The sequence below is a fragment of the Fukomys damarensis genome, unplaced genomic scaffold (genome assembly GCF_012274545.1).
Source record: "Fukomys damarensis isolate Sample0158 unplaced genomic scaffold, DMR_v1.0_HiC HiC_scaffold_38, whole genome shotgun sequence".
NCBI lineage: Eukaryota > Metazoa > Chordata > Mammalia > Rodentia > Bathyergidae > Fukomys > Fukomys damarensis.
This window is the reverse complement of record NW_022900950.1, coordinates 72570246-72596673: the sequence shown is the minus strand read 5'-3', so window position 1 is coordinate 72596673 and position 26428 is coordinate 72570246. Positions and strand designations below refer to the sequence as shown.

The window sequence follows — 26428 nt, the reverse complement described above, 5'->3', positions numbered from 1 at the left end:
CTGTAATGGCTAATGATATTGAGCGTTTTTTTTCTTTCATTTATTGGCCTCTCATCTTACTTCTTTGAGAGCTGTCTATTCAGATCACTTGACCATTTTTTAATTGCATTTCTTGTTTTTCTTATCATTAAGTTTTTGAGTTCTTTATATATTCTGCATATTAACCTTTTGTTGGATTAATAGTTGGCAGTTATTCTTGTCCCTTCTCTGTGTTGTCTTCTTACTGCTGATTATTTCCTTTGCTCTGCAGAAACTTTTCTGTTTGATATAATTCCATTCATCAATTTTTGCTTTTTTTACTTGTGCTTTTGGGATCTTATCCAGAAAATCTTTACCTGTAACAATGTCAGTTTCTTTCTGCATCGATTGAGAGCAGTATCGCCACTCACCTCATAAACGTCTTTACCTGCTGTTAGTTCTAATTCCATGCCTGACTGCATGGTCAAGGACCACATTAATGCTAAAGGAAAATATGAGTTTTTCCATCTAGGTCTTGTGTACCTCAGCGGTGGCATGTTTGCCTGGGTTCAGTTCACCAGCACCACCAGTCAGTCAGTCAGTCAATCAATAAAATTTAAAAAGTCTTTTTTCTATGTGCATATTCACTACTGTAATTATTGAAAACCTTGTTCAGTAGCTAATATAATCCTCATGAGACTTTTATTTCTACCTCCAGCAGTAAAAAAGTTTATTTTTTGGCATAGTGTCTCCTTCTTCAAGGAACTGTTAGATGCTGTTAAGTGTAAGCAGATATGCCTATAGGTTTGAAGGTTCCTATAGTTACATAAAGGATGTCTCTTATGCATAAATAATTATACCATATGGCAAAAAACAATAAGTTCCAAGGAGAAATAATGGAGTGCAAAAGAGGAAAAGCTGCATTAATGTGTAGGTTACCATATGGCACTATAAATATTTTTTGTAATTATATTATTCACTTTAAGTGTGATTTCCTTATAGCCTAAAATGTATTTTATTTATTATTTTAATTTTTATAGAGTACAGCATTGTCCATATCATAATACTCTACTGAAGAAGATTGCATTGTACCTAAATTTTTTTATGTTGAGGTGTCTATTAGGGATTTTTTGATCTTTCAAATTATATACTCCAGAGTACTTTTAAGATATCATATCACACTCTTTAAGAATCATCAGTACAAAGTGGAGTGTGGTGGCGCACGCCTATAATCCTAGCACTTGGGGGGCTGAGGCAGGAGGATCACTGTGAGTTCCAGACCAGCCTGGGCTACATAGTGAGTTCCAGGTCAATCTCAACTACATAGTGAGACGCTGTCTCAAAAAAGCAAAAAAATGAATCATCAGTACAAAGTGTCTTACTTGTACCTATGACAGCATTACGAAGAAACCCATTATTTTATGCAATTAGAATGCATCAATAATTATAATATTTTTAGTGGGATTGCCTGTAATCCCAACACTGGGAGCCAGAGCTAGATAGATCACAAATCTGAGTCCAGCCTGGACAACTGAGCTATTTAGTGAGACTTGTCTCAAAATCGAAATAAAGAAGGGCTGGGAATATAGCTCAATACTAAGGCTCTGGGTTCAGTCCCCTGTATTAACAGACATTTTGACATAGCTGAATTGTTAAATGTCGTTTCATTCTGTTCAGAGATTATCTTCATGATCAGCTTTACTGAAACCTACTTACTCTTCTAGCTAAGCTATATATTCTCCTTCTCCACCACTTTCAACCCCAAATCCACAAAGTGATGTCCAGTCAGGCATGGATAAATTATACCATTTTCTATATTGATAACCAGTTACTTCAAACCCTATGACTCAGGCTCAAATATTTTGTTTGTTTGTTTGTTTTTGTTTTTGCTACTGGGGATTGAACTCGGGTGACAGTTTAAGGTCCAGTCTATCTATTTATTTATTTATTGATTGATTTATTGATTTATTGATTTATTGATTTATTGATTGATTGGTACTGGGGATTGAACTTGGGTCCTTGCATTTGCAAGGCAGGCCACCGAACTGCTGAGCTAAATCCCCGGCATGCTTTCAAATATTTTGAAAATTATATTATTTATTGGCAATATATATATATGTATATCTCATATACCATATGCCATTCAGTTTCCTTATAAAGTGAGGGATTTAATCATGCCTCATTTTTTGTTTATTTTTTTCTGCTTTTTAAAGTTTTACATTTTAATATTTTAGAGAGCATATTTAAAATTATACAATAAAAATAAATGTATAAATATTAAAATACTATAAGAATGTAAAAGAATTCACATATAACATTGTATTTCAAGTGCAGTCATTATATTTGCATTGTCTTCCTGGGACTTCTGGAAATCCTAAAGACAGTCTTGAACAGTAGGGAGTGGTGCTCTATGAAGATGGAGTCATAGAAATTACTTCACTGAATGGGTTCTAAGGTGTGCCTTGCCTGATTAATATCATATATATTAACTAAAATGCTTTTGTGGCATTTCACAAAAATGAAAGGTAGAGGATTTAATTCCTTTTTTCCAATAAAGAAAAAATAAAAACAACATTACCTTTCTGATACTTAACTCTCTTTTACTAAGGAGGAAATTGCTGTAGTATCTTAGAATTCCTATTTATCATGTTCAGCCAATACTTGGAGGATGTTAGTCTTTAAAAGAAAAGGGTATTCCTATAAAATACAGGTTAAATATTAATTATTTTTATTTCAGAGAAGAAAGACTCCTCATTAGCTTTTACTAAAGCAGTTTTAATGTGAGTTACTGCTTTCAAAAGTTTTTGAGATTCATTTTCTGACCTTTCAGATCTAATCTTTCAGTGATACTTTTTCTTCTCCCTGAAGAAACAGTTCAGCTTGGTTCTTTAAGTAAGTTCATGGTGATACTGTCCAGTAGCAGTATACTGCAGACGACAAATGAAAGCCACAGACGTAATTTTAAATTTTCTTAAAGTCACAGGTTGAAAAGTCAAAAGAACCACATGAAATATTCATAATGCATTTAACCTATTTAAAATATTATTTTAACATGTAATCAATATAAAACTATTGAGATTTTTTTACATTTCCAGCATGTGTCTTCTAACTAGCCATGTGTTCAGTTACCACTTATAGCTGTACCCTCTCTATTGGGCAGCACAGACTTGGGGCACTGTTTTGGAATCACTCCAAGAAGCTTCAGAAGATATCTTCATCCTCTTTGAGCAACGGTGTTTCTGGTGTGTACTTTATCGAAATATGAGCTGGAAAATAGTGACTGTAGTATGTAGTCTTGAGAACTGAAATAGAATGTAGTAAAATTGGGTTGGAAAATCTCTACTATGAAGTTTCAGAATCTTCAAGAAAGGACTGGGGAGGAAGCTGTATATTGAGTACTTGCCTAGCATATGGGAGGCCCTGGGTCTAATACCCAGTACCACAAAATAACAACAACAACATCAACAGTAATAATGATGATGTTGATAATGCTGTTGCTAAATCCCTCAGAAAATCTGTTTCCAATTTTAACAATTCATTTAAATTTAGGAACTGATAAGGTTCAGAATAGATAACTCTCTTCATTCTTTACTTTGAATTTCTACAATTAAATTTTGTGGCACAAATCACAGACTCAGAGATTAAATACATTTCACAAGGCGATCACATCTAAGTATGGGCCAAACATAGAAGCCTTTTCTGAGCAGTCCATTGTCCCTGATTTTTACCCTTCTCTCAGGGCAATATTTTTTTGCCTGTGGTACCGGGGATCGAACTCAGGCCCTTGTGTTTGCAAGGCAGACAGCAGAACCACTGAGCCGAATCCCCAGCCTTCAAGGTAATATTTTTTTCAGGTACCCTCTCAGTAAATGCTCTTTAATATCTCAGTCAATCTGACTTGCTGCAGTGCAAGCACTTTTATTTCTACAGACATGATTAAAAGTTAGGATTAGAGCGTGGGAGGAGTTTAAATGGTACCTTAGTTCATTACTCAGTAATGGTGGTAGTAGTAAATGGATCTACACTGGAGATTGAGAACCATATTTCACCAGAAGCTTAAAATTATAATTAACTAAAATATAATCTGTTCCTAAGGTAAAATTAGAGTAAAAGTTTAGAGGAACCTTGAGATATAATTTACTTTTAAAAGTGTTTTTTTTTTGTTTTGTTTTGTTTATCCACTGCCTGTCTCTCCTTGTGATCCAGTATCAAATGTCGCTATAGGGCAGAAGGCCCACTCTGTTACCTTCAGTGGGCCTTTTGCAGTAGAAGAGAATCTGATAAAAAACCAAATCCCAGCAACTGAGCATAATAGATACTGTGTTCTGAAATGAAGCAAAGAGGATATCTAAAGCCAAGTACAAGGAACCTTTACTTTTTAGGAGGTTGTGCTTTATCCTACCAAGCAACAGAAGGGAGACACTTCATGGGTTTGAAGCAAACCTGCCAGAAACAGTTTTTGTGGTTTTAAGGGAGAACTGTGATGAGTGCTGATAGATGTGTTTCAGTATGGACAAAAGTGGGTGCAGATGACAAACTGTTAATTAGGCAAAAGACAGTGGAGGCTTAAACAGTAGTGGCAGTGGGGGCTACACAAGTGTGGATGCACTTGCAAATATTTAGAAGGTACTGTTAGCGTGTGGTGATGGATTTTTAAGATGAGAGGAAGACACAGGTTGTGTTTCGATTGGAGAACACAGAATAAAGAGCATGATTTATCAGCACGCAAACATTTAGCTTCTTTTCAGAATTTAAATCCCCATACATTGAGTTAAGCTAGTCTTTATTGATGATTCACTATATGTAATATCTAATAGAAAGCAGGTGGTGTTGAAATGCTAAGATAGACGTGGTTCTTCACTTCTCTCTCTAGTGAGAAAGACAGGTATGCATAAGACTATTTTTAACTACAAGTTAGAATAAGATATAAACCAAGTGAAACTATGACTTAGGGAGGTGGGATTGCAATGACTTCACAGATTAAGTGATTTTTGAGTGGTACTTTAAGGATGCAGGGGAGTTTCACAAATCTCCCAAATTTATGTTGCTAGCCTGTGCATTCCTTCTGATATCTGACTCCCTCCTCAGTTCCTGTTGAATACACAAATTGTATCATAAATTGAACATGTTCAAAACCAAATTCTTTCTTTTTCTTCAGCCACAGCCTCTGTACTCTGTAGTAGTACCTAGCTGAACCCTCATTAAACTTTTAGATATTTGCACTTTTTTTCCTATGAACACAGGACAAGTTGTGAAAAAACATTATGCTGTGGTTGGGATCTTTTTGAAATATTTACTAGCACATGTTTGTTGTACATAGTGATTACAATCATTGTGGAGAGTCGGTACATGTACATAACACATCTCATTTCTTTTTGCATCCCTGTTATTCATTTCCTCTCTACTTCCTGCATTTCTAGTTCCCCTTCTCCATATTCTGTATTATCTTTTATTTTGCTTTTTACAATTATTTTTAGTTTCAATTTCTCATATAGGAGAAACCTTATGATAGTTATGCTTGTATATCTGATTTTATTTTACTTAATATTATGATTTCAAGGTGCACCCACTTTTCTACAGATGACTCAAACTTATCCTTCTTTATAGCAGAATAATACTCCATTTTAAACATGTATCACATTTTCTTTATTCTGCTGATGAACGTATGGGCCACTTCCAAGATTAAGCCATTGCAAGTTGTGCTGCTGTAAATGTGGGTACATATGTGTCAGTATAATATGATGTTTTTAATTCTTTCAGGAAGATATCTAGAAAAGGAATGGCTGGGTTGAAAGGAATTTGTATTTTTAGTTTTTTGAGGAATCTCCAAACTGATTTCCGTAGTGGTTATATTATTCTACATTTCCACCAACAGTTCATGGCTACCGCCTGCCCCCTCCCCCCACAGTCTCATCAGCATTTATGATTTGCTTTCTTGATGATAATCATTCTTTCTGGAATAAGGCAGAATCTTGGTGTTTTAATTTGCATTTATCTCATGGCCAGTGATGTTGAATTTTTTTCATGTGTTTCTTGGCCATTTGATCTTCTGAGAAGTGTCTGTTCATTTCAGTTGCCCATTTTCAGATCCAAATTCTTGATCTCCATTCTTTCAAACCTACTCCCCTCATAGTATTTTCCTGCTAGTAAATGGTTTCCCATTGAGAGTAGAAGCTGAAGTCCTTAAAAATTTAATATTCAGTTTATCTTAAACCTGCTGCAAAAATCCTATTACCTCTTTTTTTATTTTTAAATATTTTGGGTAATACTGAGGATTGAATTGGGGCCTTCACACTGAGCTACATCTCCAGCCCTTTTTATTTTTTTATTTTGAGACAAGGTCTCACTGAGTTGTCCATGCTGGTCTTCAACTTGTCATCCTTCTGCCTCGGCCTCCCACAGGCTGGTTCTATTACCTCTTGATCACTTGTGATCCTTCTGCCTCAGCCTCACAGAGGCTGTTTCTGTTACCTCTTGATCACTTTTTTTTTCCTGTTTTCCCTTTGTTCACTGTTTTCACTATTTTCACTCTGTTCTTAGCCAGTCAAGGCCTCCTTGCTGTTCTTCAAGTACTCTAGATATTTTCTCACCTTAAGGCCTTTGCTTTTATTTTTCCTTTCACTTAAAACATTTCCTGAAGATATTTTTGTGGACTCCTTTTTCACCTTTTCATTTCTGCTCAAACGTTGCCATCTCAGGAAGCCCTCCTGTCTTCCCTAAAGTTGCATTCCTTACCTCATGCACTTTGACCTCCTGATTTCATTTTTCTTCATGTAACTCACTCTCTGACATATGTGTATTATGCTTATTATTTGGTTTATTATGTTTTATCTCACTGAAACATTGACTCCATGAAAGGATAAATTTAGGACTGCTTTGCTCGTTGGTTTAGTAGCATTTCTTAGAATTGTGCCTGGAACATTGCAGGCAATTAACTGTTTATTAATGATTTGATGAAATGAACTCTATTCCGAGCTAGAGAAATGACATGAACAACATTCAAAAAAATGCTTGACACCTTCCAGAATGCTTATTGGTCTGCTAATTAGTTTTATGCTGTTGAGGTATAGAAAATGTTGAAAACAGGCAAGTGAGTCTAATATGACGACCTTTATTAACAGTTTTAAAATGTTTGGCTTAAGTTCTAGAGGCTAGTTCAGCAAAAGTTTTCAATAAACAGCCAGATAACAAGTATTTTGGGCTTTGTAATTCTCATGATCACTATACAGCTAAACTCTGCCCTCATAGCACAAAAGCAGCCTTGAGCAATATGTAAATGAATGAGTGTGGCTGTATTCCAATAAAACCTTATTTACTAAAAACAAGAGTCAGGCCATGTTTGGCCCGTGGGCTGTACTTTGCAGTGATCTCTCATAACAGGCAGTGAGTAACCACGTAAGATTTTTGAGCAGGGGTACAAGTAGAATAATTCCTATTTTAAAAGAAACAACCTCTGGCAGTAGCATGGGAATAGATCCAAGGAAAGAGGATGGGAGCCAGAGGTAGAGAGAAATGTTAGGAGGCTGTCAGAGTCAGTTACAAAGAGAAACAAAAGAACCTCAACTAGTTAAGAATTCAGGGACAAATCAAAAGTTGCTCTGCAGGGTGGGGTTTGGTTGGCTATAGGAACCTATAGGCATGCAGGTTTTTCTAGGAGTGAAGTAGCCTAGGAAGGGCAGGGAGCTAGTTTGTGGAGTAAAAGTAAACCCCAGTGGATATGTGCTCCACATGGAATGGGGCTACTCCTGTTTTATTTTGATGGTGGGATTTTCTACCTATATGAGCGAGTAGCTGAAAGTCATAAATTACCAAGAATCATTACTAATTCAATTTTCTGCATTTTAAACAATATAGATGGAGTTGTTACTGTTACAGTTTTACAAAAGAAGTACATGTGGACATAGCATGAATAGTTACATCTTGGATATTCCATTTAAGAACCCATTTTTATTATTAATCATGTATTGGTATTGGTGATTGTTAAGAAATTGTTAGGGAAGTTCAGTATTCCATACTTCCCATTAAGTAAATAGAATGCAGTTAAATCCTAAGAGAATGCTAAATGAAAAATTTTAAAGACATGACTATGCAGTAATACCACATGAATTAATCTAGCTCTAAAAATTAACGCTTACAAGTTTTAACTATACATATGTATGTTAAATAATAATATAGAATGTAAGTGATCATTGAATAGTTTCATTTGTGTCCTGTGAGATTTGTAAAACATGAGACCTTTGACTTGCCCTCTGCAACCTTTGAAATCCCAGGGGTCTGCAGTCTGAAGATAAATTAGGCTCCGTTCCCCCAGCAGCACATCTTGTACTGTGTTAATCCGTTCTGAGGATGATGAGAGCAGTACTGCTAGACCCACTTGTAAGAAAGTGTTTCGTTGACAGTTAATAGAACATAATTTCTGGAAATACATTTCTAAATGCACTTTTAAGAAAGCTTAAGCTTTGATGATGTGATTTTATTTTTTCAGCTCAGACATACCTTTTATGAATCTAGAGATTTTTCAGTGCTACCAGAAGTGAAAAGTAAAATCTCATCCTTGTTCATACATCATTCATACATTTCTGGCTTAAGCACTCCTTCCTGCCCATTGTCCTTTCCTCCTTCCCTTTCTTTTTTATATTTTTGCCAGATTCCTTTTTCTGTCAGTCTTTCCCCTCTGTCACACACTGATGTAATAGTGAACTTGAGCTCTCGCCTGTCTAACATTGGGAACACTCACACTCTGCCTGAGCTGTGTCTCTTCATCTTTGTTTTTATACATTATTCATAACCTACAGACTTGTTGATTTATTCACACCTCTTTAATCCTTTCTCCTTCAAGTAGCAGTAGGTTAAATGATGAACCTAGAAAAATTTTTTTAAGTATTGAAGTTTATACTCTTTTTTTATCTGCAATGAAGCATTGTTTTGTTGACAGGTAAAGGTTGCTTACAAACACTGATTATTTTTCTTCTTATGTTCTTACTGTGTAGGCAAAAAAAAAGGTCCTATGAAAGATTTTATTAAGGCATTTGGAAAATATTCTTATTTTCCTGAAGTATAAAAATGTAGATATATGTTAGATGTGACTTACTTTTTGACTGGTGGTCTTTTTTTTTTTTTTTTGAAATGTTTTTTGATTAGAGTCTGTAGACTGATCTACACATTCAAATTTAATAATACAGACTTCTCCCCCACATTCATATATTCATGTATAGTCATACATACTTTTACATACATACATATATAATTATTATACATACATATAGAATATATATAATTTATTTATAACTTGTTCCATAAAGGATTTAAGGTGGACTTTTTCTTGTGCCTTCTCTTATGGAAGTTATAGGTCACCACTTTTTTCCATTATTTCTGATTATCTCTTTCCAAATTACAGTTGTGTTTGAGATAGGAACCTTTACTAGCAAATGACCTCATGGAAATAACTAGTAGTCCAAACATGGAAATGAAAAATGTGTTGAAAGAGAGAGCTATCAACTATTGAGGGAATTTATCATAGAAATGTTAGGGCCTACTTTTATTGCTAGTAAAGATAATAAATTTGTTTTTAAATGTGATGCTGATAGTAAGAATAACTAATCTCGATATTTTTGTAGGCACATTTATTTTTATAATTATATTGTATTAACTGTTCTTATAATTATGTTAAAAGCCTTTATAAATGGGCATTTTGTGAATGAGCTCTTAGCTTTAAGAATTTGGTAAGGTGAATCAGAAATTTAGGGCTTTTGTCAGGGGTTTTCTTAATTATAATAATATATGCATCTAGAATTCTCTGCTATGTTGCATGAGCCTTTCAACAGCCCTGTGTTTTACTTAGAAAAGGCAATTGAGGTGAGTACAGGGTCACAAAAATTAAATTAATTTAAGGGTATGTGACAGTAAACCAACTGACGAGACTCAAACCCAGTTATTCTTTCCACAGTATTACATTGAATGGATTATCTACTGATTTGTAATCTGTGATTTTTTCATTATTTTAGTATATTTGAAACAGCAGTTTTATAATACTGACAACTATGCAACATTTGTTTGGGTCTGTTTAGAAGGAATAGAGATTATTTTTTTTCTTCTCCTGTTTTAAAAATTGTGTTTTATTTTCTACAGAAAAAAAGTAGCATTTTGTCTACTTTACAAAGAAGAGAAAATAGGTATAAACATCAATTAGGAAACTTTCCAATATTTTGTTATTTAAAATGATTATTTTAAATAAATTAGGGCCAGGGATTTAGCTCAGTGGTTCTGCTGCCTGCCTTGCAAGCACAAGGACCTAGGTTCGATCCCTGGTACCAATAAATAAATAAATAAATAAATAAATAAATAAATAAGTTCAATGTGACTGACTTCTAGTCAGTTTTTAAAAAAACCTTTTGTTATTTTTGGGCTAACAAAATTAAAACTTACAAGTTTTATCAACACATGTACATTTTTCCATAACATTGTTCATCTAATATTTTTTGTTCATTAAGAAATTTTGTTTGGGATTTGTTTTTCTTCATAAAACACATCAGTTTTTCCAGTGATAGCAAACCAAAATTTCGCTATTTTGCTTTCACATCTTTTTACCATTGGTGTCCCCATTACAGTACACCTTAAAATAGTCTCCGTGTTATCATAATTATACTTGAATAGTTGGGATTTCTTATTTTAGTAAGAGGAAATAATATATTTAACTTTTACTCCAAAGTGGCATCTCTATTTTTATTTGGGTTCTGATTATCTTCAGGGCGACAGATTACAAGTTGGCATCCTTTCCCCGGTGCCTTGAATAGACCTGGTGACTGATGGAACTGGTGCCTAACAGGAGACTCACACAGCCTGGCGGCAGAGCCATTCATATCAGAGGGGATCATACCTTAATGAAGAAAACTAAAGCATATGTGTGGTCACAACCAATCCTTGTCATTATGCCATGAAAGCCTTGGGATTTGTGATCAAAGCAGTGGGCTTCTCCTGAACTGTGGTGTAACCTCTGGTTGAACCTTTCAGATTTTTATTCTAGGAGATGGTACACTGTATTTTGACCATGTCACCCACCTTTAAGACCCATCTGCCTAATTAACTGTTAGAGATTAAAATTATTATCACCAAGCCAGGAGAAAATACGATTGTGAATATATCTGTCTTCTGTCAGTGTTGTTTACTTACCGTTTTCCACTGATGTTTTAAAGAATTGTTCAACATGTGTTTTTTATCCAGAACTGAATGTTCTGTTCTGATGAATATAAAGCATACTTTATAAATGTGCATTAGAAGTATTAGAAAGACATAATCTTTGACTCTTACTAAATATCATCTGTCACAGGAGAGAATTTTGAACTGGAATATTCAGTATTACATCAAGGCTTGGTTCTTAGATGGTTTTAGGGTTAAAGTGGAATTCTGTATAACTTGAAAGTCATTGTCATCCACAGTAAAATTTTAGCTGTGTGTGTGTATTTCGTTTGTCACACATTGGTGTGCCTCAGTTGAGTTCAGCATGTCTATTCTGTATGAAGAGAGGATTCAGCTCCGATCTACTGATTTACTTATGCATTTCTCCTTATGAGATTGAAATATACTTTAGCCATATATGCTCTGTCCTGTCCTAATTTAATATTTATTTGATGATGTCCTTTATTCTGTATGTAGAGTCTTTATGATAACTCTTCATGGTTAACTTCTTGGAAATATTTGTGCTATTTTGAATTCATATTCATATTTTTTAAGTTACACCCATGAAATTTTTTTTTTCCTTAAAGGACAAAAGCTAAGGCTTGGAAGCCAGGCATTTGAGGTGTTTCACACTTTGACCCTACCTCTTCCTCTAATTTTGTCTTCGGCCTTGTGTCTGTAGTACTCTCTAAAACATTTGAATTTCTCTTCACTGATTGTTAGAAGCAACTGATCCACGTCTGTCACTCTCTGTACCTCACATGAGATGTGCCTACATCTCAGTTGTCAAGGCTGTTCTTGCCTTTCCATTCTGACTGTTTCTCAACCATTCAGCATATCTTTACTCGGTGCCTAATATGTGTCATACAGCATGGCTGGGCTTGAAGGCGAAGTAGTGAACAAGTGCATCAAGTGCGCAGCCTCGTGGGCCTTCATTTAGACGGTGAGGCAGACGACATACAGTCCTCAGACTCATCACTGTGTGTTATGTTCTTTCCTCACACTTCCGCTCATCACACCAACTTTTAGCTATCATTTTTTCTTGTGAACTCCGTGGGTTGTTGTTTCTACAATTGGTTTTCTTTCAATAAGTGTAGCCCTTCATTCTTTCTTACTTAGATCTATGTTCTATAGGGGAGAAACTCATCATGTTTCTGTAGTTGAGACCCTAACATAGTTCTCTACAGAGAGTTAAGAACCAAATTGTTTTGTTGAATAATGTCTTATATCACTTTTATTTTTTAATGAAAACATTTTAACTATAATAATAATGGAAGTGATTCAGATTCAGGATTGAAATAATGTAGTCCTCCATAACAATTTCAAAGCCAGATTTTTAGGTGAAGATCATACTTCACGCACTCCCAGCCCTCATTCCTGTCCTCTGTCTCATCGCACCCTGCACAGATCGCTGCACAGGACAGCCAGCACTACACACAATAGATCCACAAAGAAAATAAAGCTCAGACCCCAACAATGAAAGGAAACACTGAAACCATGCTTGCAGGGAAAGAGAAATAAGGATGGAGCCAGGGGACAAATCAGTCCCGAGCAGGAATTAACATTCCTCTTTCCAAAGCCCTGAATCTCCTATGTCCAGCATGCTCTGGAAACAGGTCCTGGCCCGAGAAGGACAGTGGCACTGACTCTCAAGCTCTCCATGCCAACCCAGAGTCCCTGTCCTGTCCTCTCCCCTCTCTCTGTCAACTGCAATATCTGCCTAATACTTAAGTAATTAAACACATTGTCTTACAAAATCTAGTTTTTAACAAAGATAACCTTTATGTTCTATTTGTATTTCTCTCCATATTGAATTCTTCCTGCCATTTTATTTCTTGGAAAAATAGTATCAGGTATTATATTAGTAGCTTTTTATCTTTAATGAAATCAACATAAAATTATAACTATTGACTCAAGTGTACAAGAAACATTCCCATTTGAATTGAACCCATAATTGGCATTAGGCTGCAGGAAAATTCATTCATAGTTGTTAGTTTGGAATGGCAAAGACCTCTTTATCTCAAGGCTTGAATGAAGAATCAGGCTTTATGTAGTACCTAGAAAACTGGCCCTCACATTTTTAATGGTTGTACCTCACTGTCTAAGATGTGTGGTCTTTTAGAGGCAGGCAGTTGTGCCGATACACCAGTTTGGGGTTAGGGAATTTTCCCTGTTGCCAAAAGCCCTGGTGCTTAACTTCTGTAGGCACCATGCATGGAAGGGACTACCAGGTACACAGGCAGATTGTCCTTTGTAAGAGGACTGTTGTCAGGGGAATGACCAGGAGCTGAAATCCAGCCCAGGCGCACACCACTTAGCAAACTCGGTTTTCCCAGGGCTGCATTGGCTCTGAGTGGTGCAGAGGCACCATGGGGGATGGAGGGACTCTGCTTACCACTCGCCATGCCCTGGTTCCAGCCTGACCTCTTCATCCCTTCTCTTCCCTCTCACTGTCCTAGCTGAATAAAGCTAATGCAGATTCCGAGAACTTTGCCTTCCTAATCTTGGGGAAAATAATCTTCTTCTTTTTTAGGCTTCTCTTTAAAAATACTTTTTTGGAGGCTGGGGGCATGGCTCAGTGGTAGAGCCTGTGCTTGGCACATGTGAAGCCCTAAGCTCAATTCTCAGCACATACATACATGACATAAAATAACATAAAATAAAATACAAGTTAACTTTTGAAACCTCCTTCTTCTGGACACATCACACAAATCTCTTCTGGTTGCTTAGACTTTTACAAAAGACTGACAGGGACAAGGCCTCCTAGAGGCCTCCTCTCTGGACTGTGCATATGTATAGGGGAAGGAAATGCTTGGCTGCTTTCAAAATTGGAGGGGTAGGGCATGGCAGGTAAAATAAAGAGAGCAAGACACAAATTCATATCAACCAATTTCATATGAAATATTTAGTTTAATTTTAAATTGTTTATATTTTAAATTTTGAAATATTTTATAATGTCCATGGTATAAAATTTACAGAATATGTATCTTTTGGAAATCATAATGTTTATGGGAATAACTGGAAAATGATGAGTTTTTACTTCCCTGCAAACATGCTAGAAATTATATAACTAAAAGTTTGTCAGAGTCCAGAAAGACTTAAAAAATTTTAAAGTGCTTTCTTCATACCATTTATCAAAAATTTGTTTATTTTATATGTATTATTGCTCTCTTTAACCTTTAGATAGATTAAGTGAATTTATATTTAACAAAAGATGTCAACATTAGAGTAACATAATTTAAATTTATAAGTTTGTGTGTTTAAATTGGACAAGGAATAAAATAATTTCTCTCAGAATTGGGTTTTGAACTTACAAAAGAACCAATAGAAAACATTTCTATTATAAGCAAATACAGTTTTGTTAGTTTGTTGAATAATCTGAATAAGATGAGAGATGTAGAAGATAGAAAAAATATGCAGAATCATTATATTTTGGTGCTATTGAAGGCTTTTATGACAGTTGCTGTGAAACATGACTTGTTCAACTCTGCTTTCTAGAACTGGTTTCTGTCAAGAGTACTTTTGGGTTTTTTTTTATATGTAATGCATATCCCTGATATACAGTGCAGATAACTCATCTTTCAAATTTTAAAACTCAGAAGAAGGCACTACCTAAAATTTAGCTATTGTAGTTGTTGTTTTGTAGCTAAGAGATTTATTACCCAGGAAAATGGAAAGTATAACGGGCAAAGAAAGGCAGCATTTGCCAGTCATGATAGAAGGTGAGGTAGTTGGCATTATTGAAATTGAAAGGGTATTTAATTAAAGCAAATGCTACTTTTGATTTTGGGTAAACACAGAAGTCATGTCCCTCCTTTTTAATTGTAAAACAGGACCTGAATAGTAACATTCCTCTTTAATAGCACCAGTAGGATGGAGTGAAAATACATTTTTGTAAAATCCATCAGTATTGGCACTTTTTGAATACACATTTCAGCAAATTAATAGTAAAAAGTTATAAAGTATAATCTTATTGGGGTAGATAATTATACCATATTTTTTACAAATTCTTTTTGTATTCATGTGATAATTATATATTTTATACACAGTATTTATATTTTTCAGAAAAGCTATTTTATTATGAGAGAACTAAAGGTTTATTATTTAGGGTTTTTTAAAAAATCATTTGGAATATATATTTAAAAGTTATTTTAAATGGTTAGTACTTTACTACATAAGTAGAACCCATCCATATTTTCTAATTAAGGACATAGGCTTTAAAGTTAAAGAAGTCTTAGTCCAGATTCCAAATTCATAGTATATTTCCTGAGCACTGATTTTACTTACGGTTAAACTTTCAACAAGGTTCTTCCTTTAAATGTTTTTAAAATCTAATGATCAAGTGGTCATGTGGAGAACAAGCTCATTTCTACCCTGCTCAGTTAATTATTGTGATTGTAAACAAAAGATGTACAATTCAAAGACAAGCAACATTTCACATGGATGATGGAAGTGATAATAGCCTAATTCCTGCTGGATCTTTTTTCTCTGCTCTGGCAAGTTCATACTGACCTTGTCCAAAATCTGATGACCTCCCTCTTTTACTCAACTGTTTGGAAAGCCAGGCCTGCCATAGCTGGCCCTGAGGGGGTATCTGAAAGACCACTGAGCCACTGACCCATGTCAAGACTGGATTTCAAGTGTGATCTACAGGCCTCTGAATTAGTTATATATGGGGCTTATTGCACACAAAAGCCTAATGGGCTGCATTTTTCTGCTTATTGAATGTCCTACTAAAGAGTCATCATTAAAATCATATTTAACTTATTCATTTTCTTATGCATTTGCTAAATTATAAATTTTGATCTCTATCAGAGTTAGTATCTTGAAACTAAACATTAATGTTTTGAAATGTGAGGAATGTATACTGTTATACACTGTGACCAAAATGTAATGAATTATTTTCCTGGTTGATGAAAAGACCAAGATAGTGGCATTTTAATGCTTATAAATATTTTGGTTTTTTTCTGGAAAAAAATCTATGTATTCTATTTTTAAATCTTAGTTTAGTCTATTGGTACAGCATGGTAGTCTTTGTATATGTTTTTTCAAACCTCAGTTATTACTCAAATATGATATTTAGTAGTTTTGATGATATGAAACGTCTTGAAGGAAAGCCTTTATATATATATTTATATATATAAAATATTTATATATATATAATATTCAGATGTTATTTTACTCTGGTTAGATAGGATGTGTCTGCCTTAATATAAATACTGTGATAGGGCTATGATTTGAAAAGAGGAAAAAATTCCTTGTATTGTCATGTTATTCTGCACTGTAGGTAGTGATCCCACTTATGTGTATCTAGTCAGTGTCCTGTATTTTATAGTATAATTTTTGTTTTCCATAGGAGCTGATTCCTGAATTTTATTATCTTCCTGAGATGTTTGTCAACTTCAATAATTATAACCTTGGAGTGATGGATGATGGGACAGTAGTTTCTGATGTTGAACTTCCTCCTTGGGCCAAAACCTCAGAAGAATTTGTTCGCATAAACAGATTGGTAAGATAGTAGCCACCTCCTCTGTCATGAACATGCTCTCACAGTGTCTTTCATTTGTTGATGTTGAATCATTAGCCCTTGGTCTTCTGTACAAAGCTGTACTTGACAGGGTAACTGAAAATGACATAATACTTCACTAACTGCTGTAGGTAATTTATAAAATCTTATTGAATTGAAAGGTATAATGGGTTATTTTATTCGTTCAGTATAGTGCCTTATTTCATTATTTTATGCATAATTTAGGTTACTTTCACATACAGTTCAAAATTACAAGGCAGAGTTATTTGTGAACTGGAATTTGCTTTTTCAAGTATGAGTTTTATTGCTAAGAAAAGAACATAGTTTTGTGTTTCAGGTCAGAAGATCCTCACATATTTTGGTAACAAAAATATCTTCAAATTATCTATATCTGTCTTTTAAAGGAAATCTTTACATGATATTTAGAATATAAAAACTTAAAAAAGCATATGACCTTGTAAAATTTACAAACACTTCCTTAGTGTTATCTTCAGTGTCCTCTGCCATTTGGGCTCTGTACTATTTTCTGAGAAATTAAGATGATTTATCTTTTTTTTGCTTCTAAAGTTTCATGAAAGTTAGGAATGAGAGAGCTGCATTCACAGTTTAAAAGTAGTCTTTTTACTATATAAAATTCCAGTTGTATTGTGTCTTTATAATTAAGGGATATAACTGTACTTTGGTTTTCTAGGTGGCATTCCTTACCTTTCATGCTATACTTTCATGCTATAACATTCTAATTTTACCTTCTAGATCTTAAATTCATCCTGTTTCAGAAATTTCACATTTTATACATATTGGAAACCATGTAGGGGAGTGGAAGGGATGTAGGCTTTGGAGTTAGGCCAGTTTCCCCAGCATGAATCCATTCCGTTGTTGATTACAGAATCCTGGGCAATTTCACCTTTCTGAGGCACTGTTTCCTCATTTGTAATATTAGACTAATGATTAAAAAGTATAAGTTTGTGTGTGAAATATTTAGAATATTCTCTGCTAATTGTAGGTGCTCAGAAAATTTTACCTAATATTCTATCACACTTTTATATGTAGCATTTTACTTTTATTTGAAGCATTTTTGGAAGATTTTCGCTATGTTATTGTGATTAAAACAAGAGCTCAAGACAAAGCTTAGCTTTGAAAGATCCTGAAGGAGATGTCACACTTTTAAATGTGGGAATTGTCCATGTTCCTGGGGGCACGCAGAAGTGAATAGAAGGTACATTTTAGCTACAACTTCTTTAATGATTGTCCTTTTAAAATAGACCTACTAAGTTATACTTAACCATAAAATTCAACTTTTTAAAGGTGTATAATTCAGCAAATTTTAATAGATTCATATAATTACGTAACCATCACTACAATCCAGCTCCCCCATGTTTCCTGTCACTTTACAGCCTGCCTCTGCTCCCATCCCTAGTGCCACACAGCCATTGATTCTTTCTCTATAGTTTTGCTTTTCCAGCAAATTTGTGTTAATGACATCCTATCACACATTGGTTTTTTTCTGCCTAGCTTTTTGGAGTTAGCATGAATTTTTTGTGATTCATCCCTGTTGCTACTAGATAGGGCAGTATTTAATTTCTTTGTATTTCTAATGGCATTTTATTGTATAGATGTACATTTATATATACATTTTTTACCAGATAATTTGCAGTATTATGAATATTTGTATATAATTCTTAGCAAAAACGTTCTTCGTTTCATTGGGTAGATTACTAGGGGTGGAATTCTTGGGTTGTATGATAAGAACATGTTCACTATGAATGCCATTTTGTCTTCCCACCAACAGTGTGTGAAGTGAAGTTTCAGTTTTTCCATATGCTTAGAAAAGCTTGGTAGTCTTAATTTTAATTATTTTATTCATTCTAGTAGAATTCTCAGTTAATTTAATTTACATAACTAATAATGAATAATATTGGCCTTTTTGTTATGTGATGAACCATCTGAATTGCTTTTCTTATTTTTAAATTGTATTGTCTTTTTATTATTGAATTGAAAGAAGTTTTTGTATATTCTCCAAAAAGACCTGTATCCAACATAGGTTTTGCATATCTTTTTCAACTAGTTTGTAGCTTCTCTTTTCACTTGTTTGGTGCCTTAATACTCATCATTTCCTAGGAAATGATGTTGTGGCTGGAGATGTAGTTTGATGGTAAGTGCTAACCTAGTATGCATGAGGCCCTGAGTGTGATCCCCAGCACGTTAAAAAAGTTTTAATTGAATATTAGATATAAAATTAGATTTATATGCCTATATGAAATGTAAAATGTATCATCTCTATTCTTTAGAACATGTTTATAAGAAAAATAAAACTGTACTAGTTATTATTAAAGCACTTTTATTCTCAAATGTGATTTAACATGCAAGTGTCAGACTGGGCTCAGTGGTAGAATCCTGACCTAGCATGCCTTGGGTTTGATCCCCAGAACCCCTCAAAATGTAAATAAAAATTTAAGTCTCAAATGAACCAGCTCTTTATTAATCATCACCATAATGATTATTACTAAAAGTATCAAGAGGTTTGTTAATTTTATTTCATTTTAGAAGAGATCTAAGATAGTTGAATAAGTTACATTTTCATTTTTTCCCCAGCAGTTTGACAGTTGTTAAGGTCAACTGGTCTACTATAAGAGTAGTTCCATCTGCCCCAGTTTTCCTCAGAACTGATGAAGAACAGAAAAGCCAGCTCTGTTTTTGATGGGTATTCTAAGAACACTAAGGAAAAGAAGATTGCAACTTACCAAACTGTTCTCCTGTCACATTCAGATTTTGGTTGCCCATTCTTGATACTCAAACATGACTTTGAAATTATATACAAAATAGTATTTTATAGTATTAACTATACATTTATTATAACCCATCATTACAATTTACTTGTCCATTTTCCTAGTGAGTCCTACTCCATTGAGTTTCAGAAATGCCTTTATACTTTAGGCTCAGAAGTATAAAAATTCACTATATATCAAATGCAAATATAGTTTTAGAGTTGAATATTTATATCTTATTGTAATTCATGATTAGGAAATATACTTAATTTTACGTCTTTGTGAAAGAATTTTATAACTCAGTCATCCAAAACTACTTATCATGTACCTAGCTTTCCACAATGCAGTCCACATTGATACATTTTATAATTTCCTGTTAGCTTTCTATGAGTGACTAAATTGTTAGTGCAGTGTTTAATGTATCTGTTAGCATGTTATCACATAAGGGTTTTGTCCCCCTCCTCTGCATGGTTTTCCAGTCCACAGATTTTATGCAATGATTGTAGCTCATGAAATGCATACTACTTTGATCTGTGACCTTTTTGTGGCGCTAATCGGGTTCCTGATATCATTATACCTTACTCATTAATCATATTTCCTGCAGCCCGTCAGGCAGCCAGACAGCACAAGTCCCTGTTTCCAGCCCTCTGTTGGCAGGTTTCTGCTTTTCCAGATTATTACAGACGATACTTCGGCTTCTCATAGCCAGAGCCACATCAAGCTGTGTGTTACAATTGAAGTCAGATGGTCCTCAGGTTGAACAGGCATATAGTGTTGCAGCTGTCTCTCTTCTTGGAACAGACCAGCACTGAGAACAGAGCATCTATAGGACAGTGAATAATAACAGATTGTGCAATACTGTGTGTTGGTAGAAGGGGAGCACAGTATTAATTAAGTGACACACTTAATGTAAGATACTGATACTTTGCACGTCTTTTTTAAGTATGTGGTTGCCAAATACCGATTCAAGGATTAGGATACTTTTAGAAGCATGACTTCATGCTGGACCCACTGCTATTGAGCACACTTTCTATTTGTATTAGAAGAGTGTAACTCCTGTCTTGACAAACTATTTCCATCCTCCCGGCTTTCTTTATGCAATGATGATCTAATGTAGAATTGGTGAATTGGCTAAGTGATGAACATATGGGCAGAATATATACCTTACAGCTTTTAGAAGGAAAACTTACCAAAATTTAAGTAGCTCTTTAAATAGATAAATTATATTTTCTTTGTTCTTAACAGTTAGAATCAGAGCAAAATCAAGATATTAATAATTATATCTCTGAGATTGGACTGTGTTACTTGAACTGGCGCAGGGAGTGGCATTTTTATTCCTACTACTGCCTTATAAATATAAATGAGAAACAGACTTTCATACTTTCAAATCATATAAAAATGTATGGGTTAAGAATGCTCATCATTTATCTCTTATGGTAAAATGTCAATTTTATAGACCTGTACTATATTGCCTCAAGTTTTAATTGAACAAAAGGCAAAGAAAACCATACTCTAAGGAGTAATAACAGGACTTTTTCTTCCCCCGCCCCCAGGACCAGGGATCAAACTCTGGACCTTGCTCTGGCAAGGCAGGTGCAGGACCACTGAGCTAAATCCCCAGCCTTAATGGCACTATTTCTAAAAGTTGACTAAGTGGAGCATTTTGTTTTAGTCAAATGAGATACACTTTATTCAAACTATAATCACAGTAATTTGTTCAGTTAATGTGTATTTGTTAAGTACCGACCTGTAGAACAGCACTATTAGACAGATGATCTCCTCCTTGTCTCAGTATTTCCTTCTTCTTGATAACTTATTGAAATAGAGAACTTCTCAAGGCCTAGAGGTGACATGAATCTAGCTGAGAAAGCACTCTGTTGATACTGACCTGAGGTTACCAGTTAGAATCACATTTAGTTGTGTATCTTGTGTAGCTTTTGTCTTCATTATTGTTTTTAATGGTGACATAGTTGCTTAATTGAGAAGATAAAGAAAAAGAAAATGAGTATATATTCCCCTTCCTATTATCATCAGAGAGTATTTAGACAAATTAAAAGAAGGGTTATCTTTCGAAGTATTGTCTGATGGCAAATAATTTTAGATTTTATTTTTTTACCAACCTGGCCATTGCTAAAATTTAAATATATTTAAGCCTTCATAGATCTTCTGTCTCTGAATAAATTAGATCAGTCTTTTATAACTTTTTCCTTTGAATAGAAAATGTACAATATTCAAATGATAATAGCATAGTTGAAGCTATGGAGTTTTATGTTTCTGATGAAAACATATAAGGAAATGATATTTAAAAACCTTGTTCTTATGGGCAGGATTTTCCCTACTTTTCAAATTTAAGCCAGAAGCTAATATGCTTTTCTTTTCATAGTGTTCTTTTCTAATTGCCTTTATCTTTTCCACACTGATAATAATATGGTCAAGAATGTAAACAGCCACAGTGGCTACAGTTGGAAATAGTAATTCTTTTTTTAAAAAATAGTATTTCTTAAGTACAAATCTCTCCCCATACAGCCTTGTGCAGTGGTCAGATCTAAATTCCTAGGGAATGTAGGCAGATGTCTAAGTTCAACATAAAAACCAGTCTAAGTGTCAACAGGCTTGCTTGCTTTTGCTAGAATATGACAAACTAGTATTAAAGAACAAAGGACCAGTACAACCCAGATCCCCCCTGGGAATAAGAACAGGTTTCAGAGGGACTTGCTTTACCAGATGTCAGTAATTATTATAAATCTGCAGTGATTGGACTTATGAAGACTAGCAAGTGAATAGAGAACTTAGAAGCGGACCGGGCATAGGAAGCAACGTCACAGGCAGATCTGTGGGAAAGGGAGGACTTTTTACTTTATGTTGCTGAGAGAGTTTGGGTTGCTATAACAAACCATGACAGGCTGAATGGGAATAGCAGAAATTTTTTGTATCACTGTTCTCCATGTGCTTTTGAGAAGAATGAATATTCAGCTATTACTGGCTATTTCATAGTTGTTAGCTGATCACGTTGGTTTATTATGTACAAGTCTTCTATGTCTGCACATTTCTATTAATTCTGTATATTTTCACAAATAGGATTTTGAAGTCTCCACTGTTGTCAGTTCTGTCAGTTTTTGCTTTATTTTGGGGCTTTGTTTTATATATATTAATATATAAGTTCCTCATGGTTGCTGTAACAAATTTCTCATAAACATTTGATGGTTTAAAACAACATAAATGTACTTGTCATAGTTCTAGAGACCAAAAGTCTAAATTCAGTATCACATGCCCTCCAAAGGATGCGTACCTCTGGTTTCCACTGCACTGCCCCCTCGTCTTCTGTCTGTGGCACCCCCATCTGCCTTCGCCCATACTTCCCTCTCTCTGTTTCTCCCTCTGTCCCTCCTTACCACCCTTTGTCTTGTAAGGATGCATGTAATTACACTGAGGGCCCTTCCTCATAACACAGGATGATTTTTCTGTGTTAATGTCTTCAATTTAATCACATGGCAAAGGCCCTTTCCCAAACACGGTAACAAATACGATATTTACAGAGTCCAGAGATTTGGACTTGATAACTTCCAGGGAGGAAGTTGTATTCTTCAGCCTGCCACAGTATTCATAATTGTTACATCTTCCAGGTGAATTAACTACTTCTTTCTTTTTTTGTTGTAAATAGAGTCATTTTGTTTCTAGTAATTTTTAAAAATCTATGACATTTGATATTTGTTCAGTTACTCCAGTTCTCTTCTGAGTACTGTTTGCCTCATACACTTTTCCTGTTCTTTTACTTTCACCCTGTTTTGGCTTTAATCTCTGCCATCTGATTGAAATGTGTACTCCATTCACGTGTAGTGCTGTTATTTATATGATAGGATTCATGTCTACCATTTTATTGATTATTTTCTTTAGTCTTGGATCTTTTGTTTTGCTTTGCTCATTTATTACCTTTTTTGGTATTAAATAGATATTTCTAGTCTACCATATTTTTTATTAAGGATTTCTTTCTTTTGATGTGTGGTTTTGCTGTGTTGCTCAGGCTGTTCTCAAACTCCTAGGCCTCCGTAGTGTCCCCTGCTTCAGCCTCCCTGTTAGCGGGGACTGTAGGTGGAAACCACCACACGAGGCTGTAAACCCCACAGGATCTTAGTGGTCAGCTTAGCCTGAAGCCTGTTTCCAGGACATCTGGGGCACCCACCATGTACGTCAGAACATTCATGTTTCTGTGGTGAAGCAGCTGTTCCGCCGGTGCGTTAAGGATGCACCGTCACATGTTTACTTTCTGTGCTTCCTTGTCACTGTCCTGACTGTCCCCCTTCTGCTAAATCTTTCTTCACAGGACACACTAGTCTTAGATGGATTCATAGTGTGACACTTTTAGAAAAAGTGCACTGCACTTACTATGATTACAAATTGATCATTTCTTTAAATTCTTGAGGTTCGTTGATGTACTAACATAAGGAAAAAGAAATAAAACCTCATTTATGATAACAGCACTTGTTCAGAGCATGTAGAGTTCTTTGGAGGTTAGATGTAAAAAAAAAGGAAAGAGAAAGAAGGGTAGAAAAAAGATAGAAGGAGAAAGACTTTTTTTCCTTGTACTAAAGGTTGAATTCGGTTCTGAATTCAAAGGTTGATCTTTGTTCTGAGCTATAGCCCCAGCCTTTTTTTTTAATATATATATTTTATTTTGAGATAAGGTCTTGCAACGTTTCCTGGGCTGGGCTCAAACTTGTAATTCTCCTGGCTCAGCCTCCCAGAGTGCTGGGATTATAGGCATGTGCTGCAGTGCCCAGCTGATCCTTTTTACAGTAAAGAGAAAGAGGACTGCAAAGCCCACCCTTTTCTTTTTCAGTCTTAATCTTCTTGTAAATTATCACCAGAGTGTGCTGCCAGTGGCAGCTGGAAGTCATCCTATCTGCAGGGCCTCATGATAATGGTCGGATTGGACGGAGAGGCTGGCGCCCCGAAGCGCAGCCAGAGTTGAATTCACAGAAGAGCTGCTCTCGCTCTGCTTTTTACCACCACTGCTTTTGGTGGGACTCGTGTGTGTGTGTGGGGGGGGTGCCGCTGTCCTTTCCATCTTTGTCCCTGGCTCTGGGCCCCGTCACCTGAAAGGCAGCTTCTCCACTGTGGGAGACGCCATCGTCTGCCCTGGATGCTTTCGTGCAGCTCAGCACAGGAGAACCCGAGAAACAACTGCTCACTTTCCAGGAGCTGGTGTGTATCCAACACACTTATCCAGCAAAGAATTTTGCATACACTGGAAAATTTCCTTGAGTGTGGTAACCAGAGCATGACCTTCCCCAGCCCCTGCAAGAAATAAGAAAAAGAAGAAAGAAAAAAAGAAAAAGGAAGAGGAAGAGGATTGCTGCCTCCTTTTCCAGTATAATTTATTTTCTGGTCTGACTGATTCCTTTTACTACCTATTTTAGAATTATCATTAGAAAATGATGAAACTTTAGAATGAATATCAAAATACTTATAATGCTAGGGCAAAATGAAAAGTTGAGGGAATGGTGTATAAATATCAAAAATACATCATTTTATCTCCATTAGCAGTTATCCTAAATAAGTGTTGGAATAATTTCTGTATATGGTTGTATTCTGATTTTTTGAAACCATGGTAAATTTTATAGAATTATAGTATTTCTATAACATTAAGTAAAATATTTGATTAGATAACATGACTGATTTTTATTTTACATGGAAATTTACATTTCAAAATTTTCTGAGGCATTAAGAATTTCTGTAGCTTAGATCAGTTCTTGAATTTGTTTATTTTCTTCTCTCTTTTTTTATATTCTCTCATTTTATATTTTAATTTTGGGTTCATGTATTGATGCCCTGCTAAAAATATTTTCTTTTGAGTACTAGCCTCAGACATTATTTTTAAGATGTCATTTTTATCAGATATATATTTTTTATCTGAAAGTAATGTCAACATTATAAAAATTTACAGATATAAAAATAGCACATAGAATGCTCAGACTTTTTACACTGATCAATTATTGTTAAACGCCCCTCTTTTTATGTGACTTTTCTCCCTCCTTCCTGCCCACCTTCCTATCTCTCCTCACTTTTGTCTCTCCTTGTGTGTGTGTGTGTGTCTGTGTGGGTAAACACACACATAATATATGTGATATTTTTACTGATTCCTTTAAGGGTAAGTTACATACTCCATTATGTTATCCCTCAAATATTTCAGTATAACAGTAGCAATACTTTCTTCTGTGGCTACGGTTTAGTTGTCTATTTCATGTATTAACTTCTATCTAATATTTGCTCCATCTATTAATTTTGTTAGTTGAGTCAGTAATACCCTTGATTTAGAAATTTTACCCTCTGGTACAAGATCTATTTTAGGTCAAGTTATTGCTTTTAATTGACATTCAAATTCTTAGCCATTACTGCCCCTGTAACCCTACTATATTAGTTTCCTGGGGCTTCCATAACAAGCTACTACAAAGTGGGTAGTTTAAACAACAGAAATGCATTGTCAGTTCTGGAGGCTGGACATCTGGGATCTAGGTGTCCCCCAGGCATTCTCCCTGTGTTGGTGACAGGGAAGTATCTGCTCCTGGTAGGTCCTTGTGGTGACATTTGTTCCAGGCTTCCTGGCTTTCTCCTTGAGTGCGTGGTCTGTCTCTTTATCCTTTTTTTGGGGGGAGGGGGTGATAACAGGAATTGAACTCAGGACCTTGCTCTTGTGAGGTAGATGGCACCATTGAGCTAAATCCCTTGCCCTCTTTATCCTATTTTGTGAAGACACCAGGCGTGTTAGATAAGGGTGTCATTTTAACCTGATTATGTCTGTAAATAACCTGTCTTCGGGTAAGGTGATGTTCTGAGGTACTGAGAGTATGGACTGCAACACATGAAGATATATTATTAGAGGGGACGTAACTCAAACCATACCATCCACAATTTCCAATCTTTCCCAGAGCATAAATAGTCTTATGATTTTGCGCTCTCTCCCTCCCCCCTCCCTCCCTCTCCCTCCCTCCCTCCCTCTCCTTCT

General features: G+C 35.2%; 1 protein-coding gene across 3 annotated transcripts in view; it reads left to right on the top strand.

The window, feature by feature from the left end:
- The window catches only part of Lrba (LPS responsive beige-like anchor protein), a 452811-nt gene that overhangs the window by 312099 nt on the left and 114284 nt on the right, over positions 1–26428 (top strand). For all 3 annotated transcript variants that reach the window (XM_033760036.1, XM_010632727.3, XM_010632728.3), the window contains one exon: positions 16490–16642. In XM_033760036.1, the coding sequence (XP_033615927.1) occupies positions 16490–16642 (153 nt within the window). The remainder of the gene's footprint in view (positions 1–16489; positions 16643–26428) is intronic.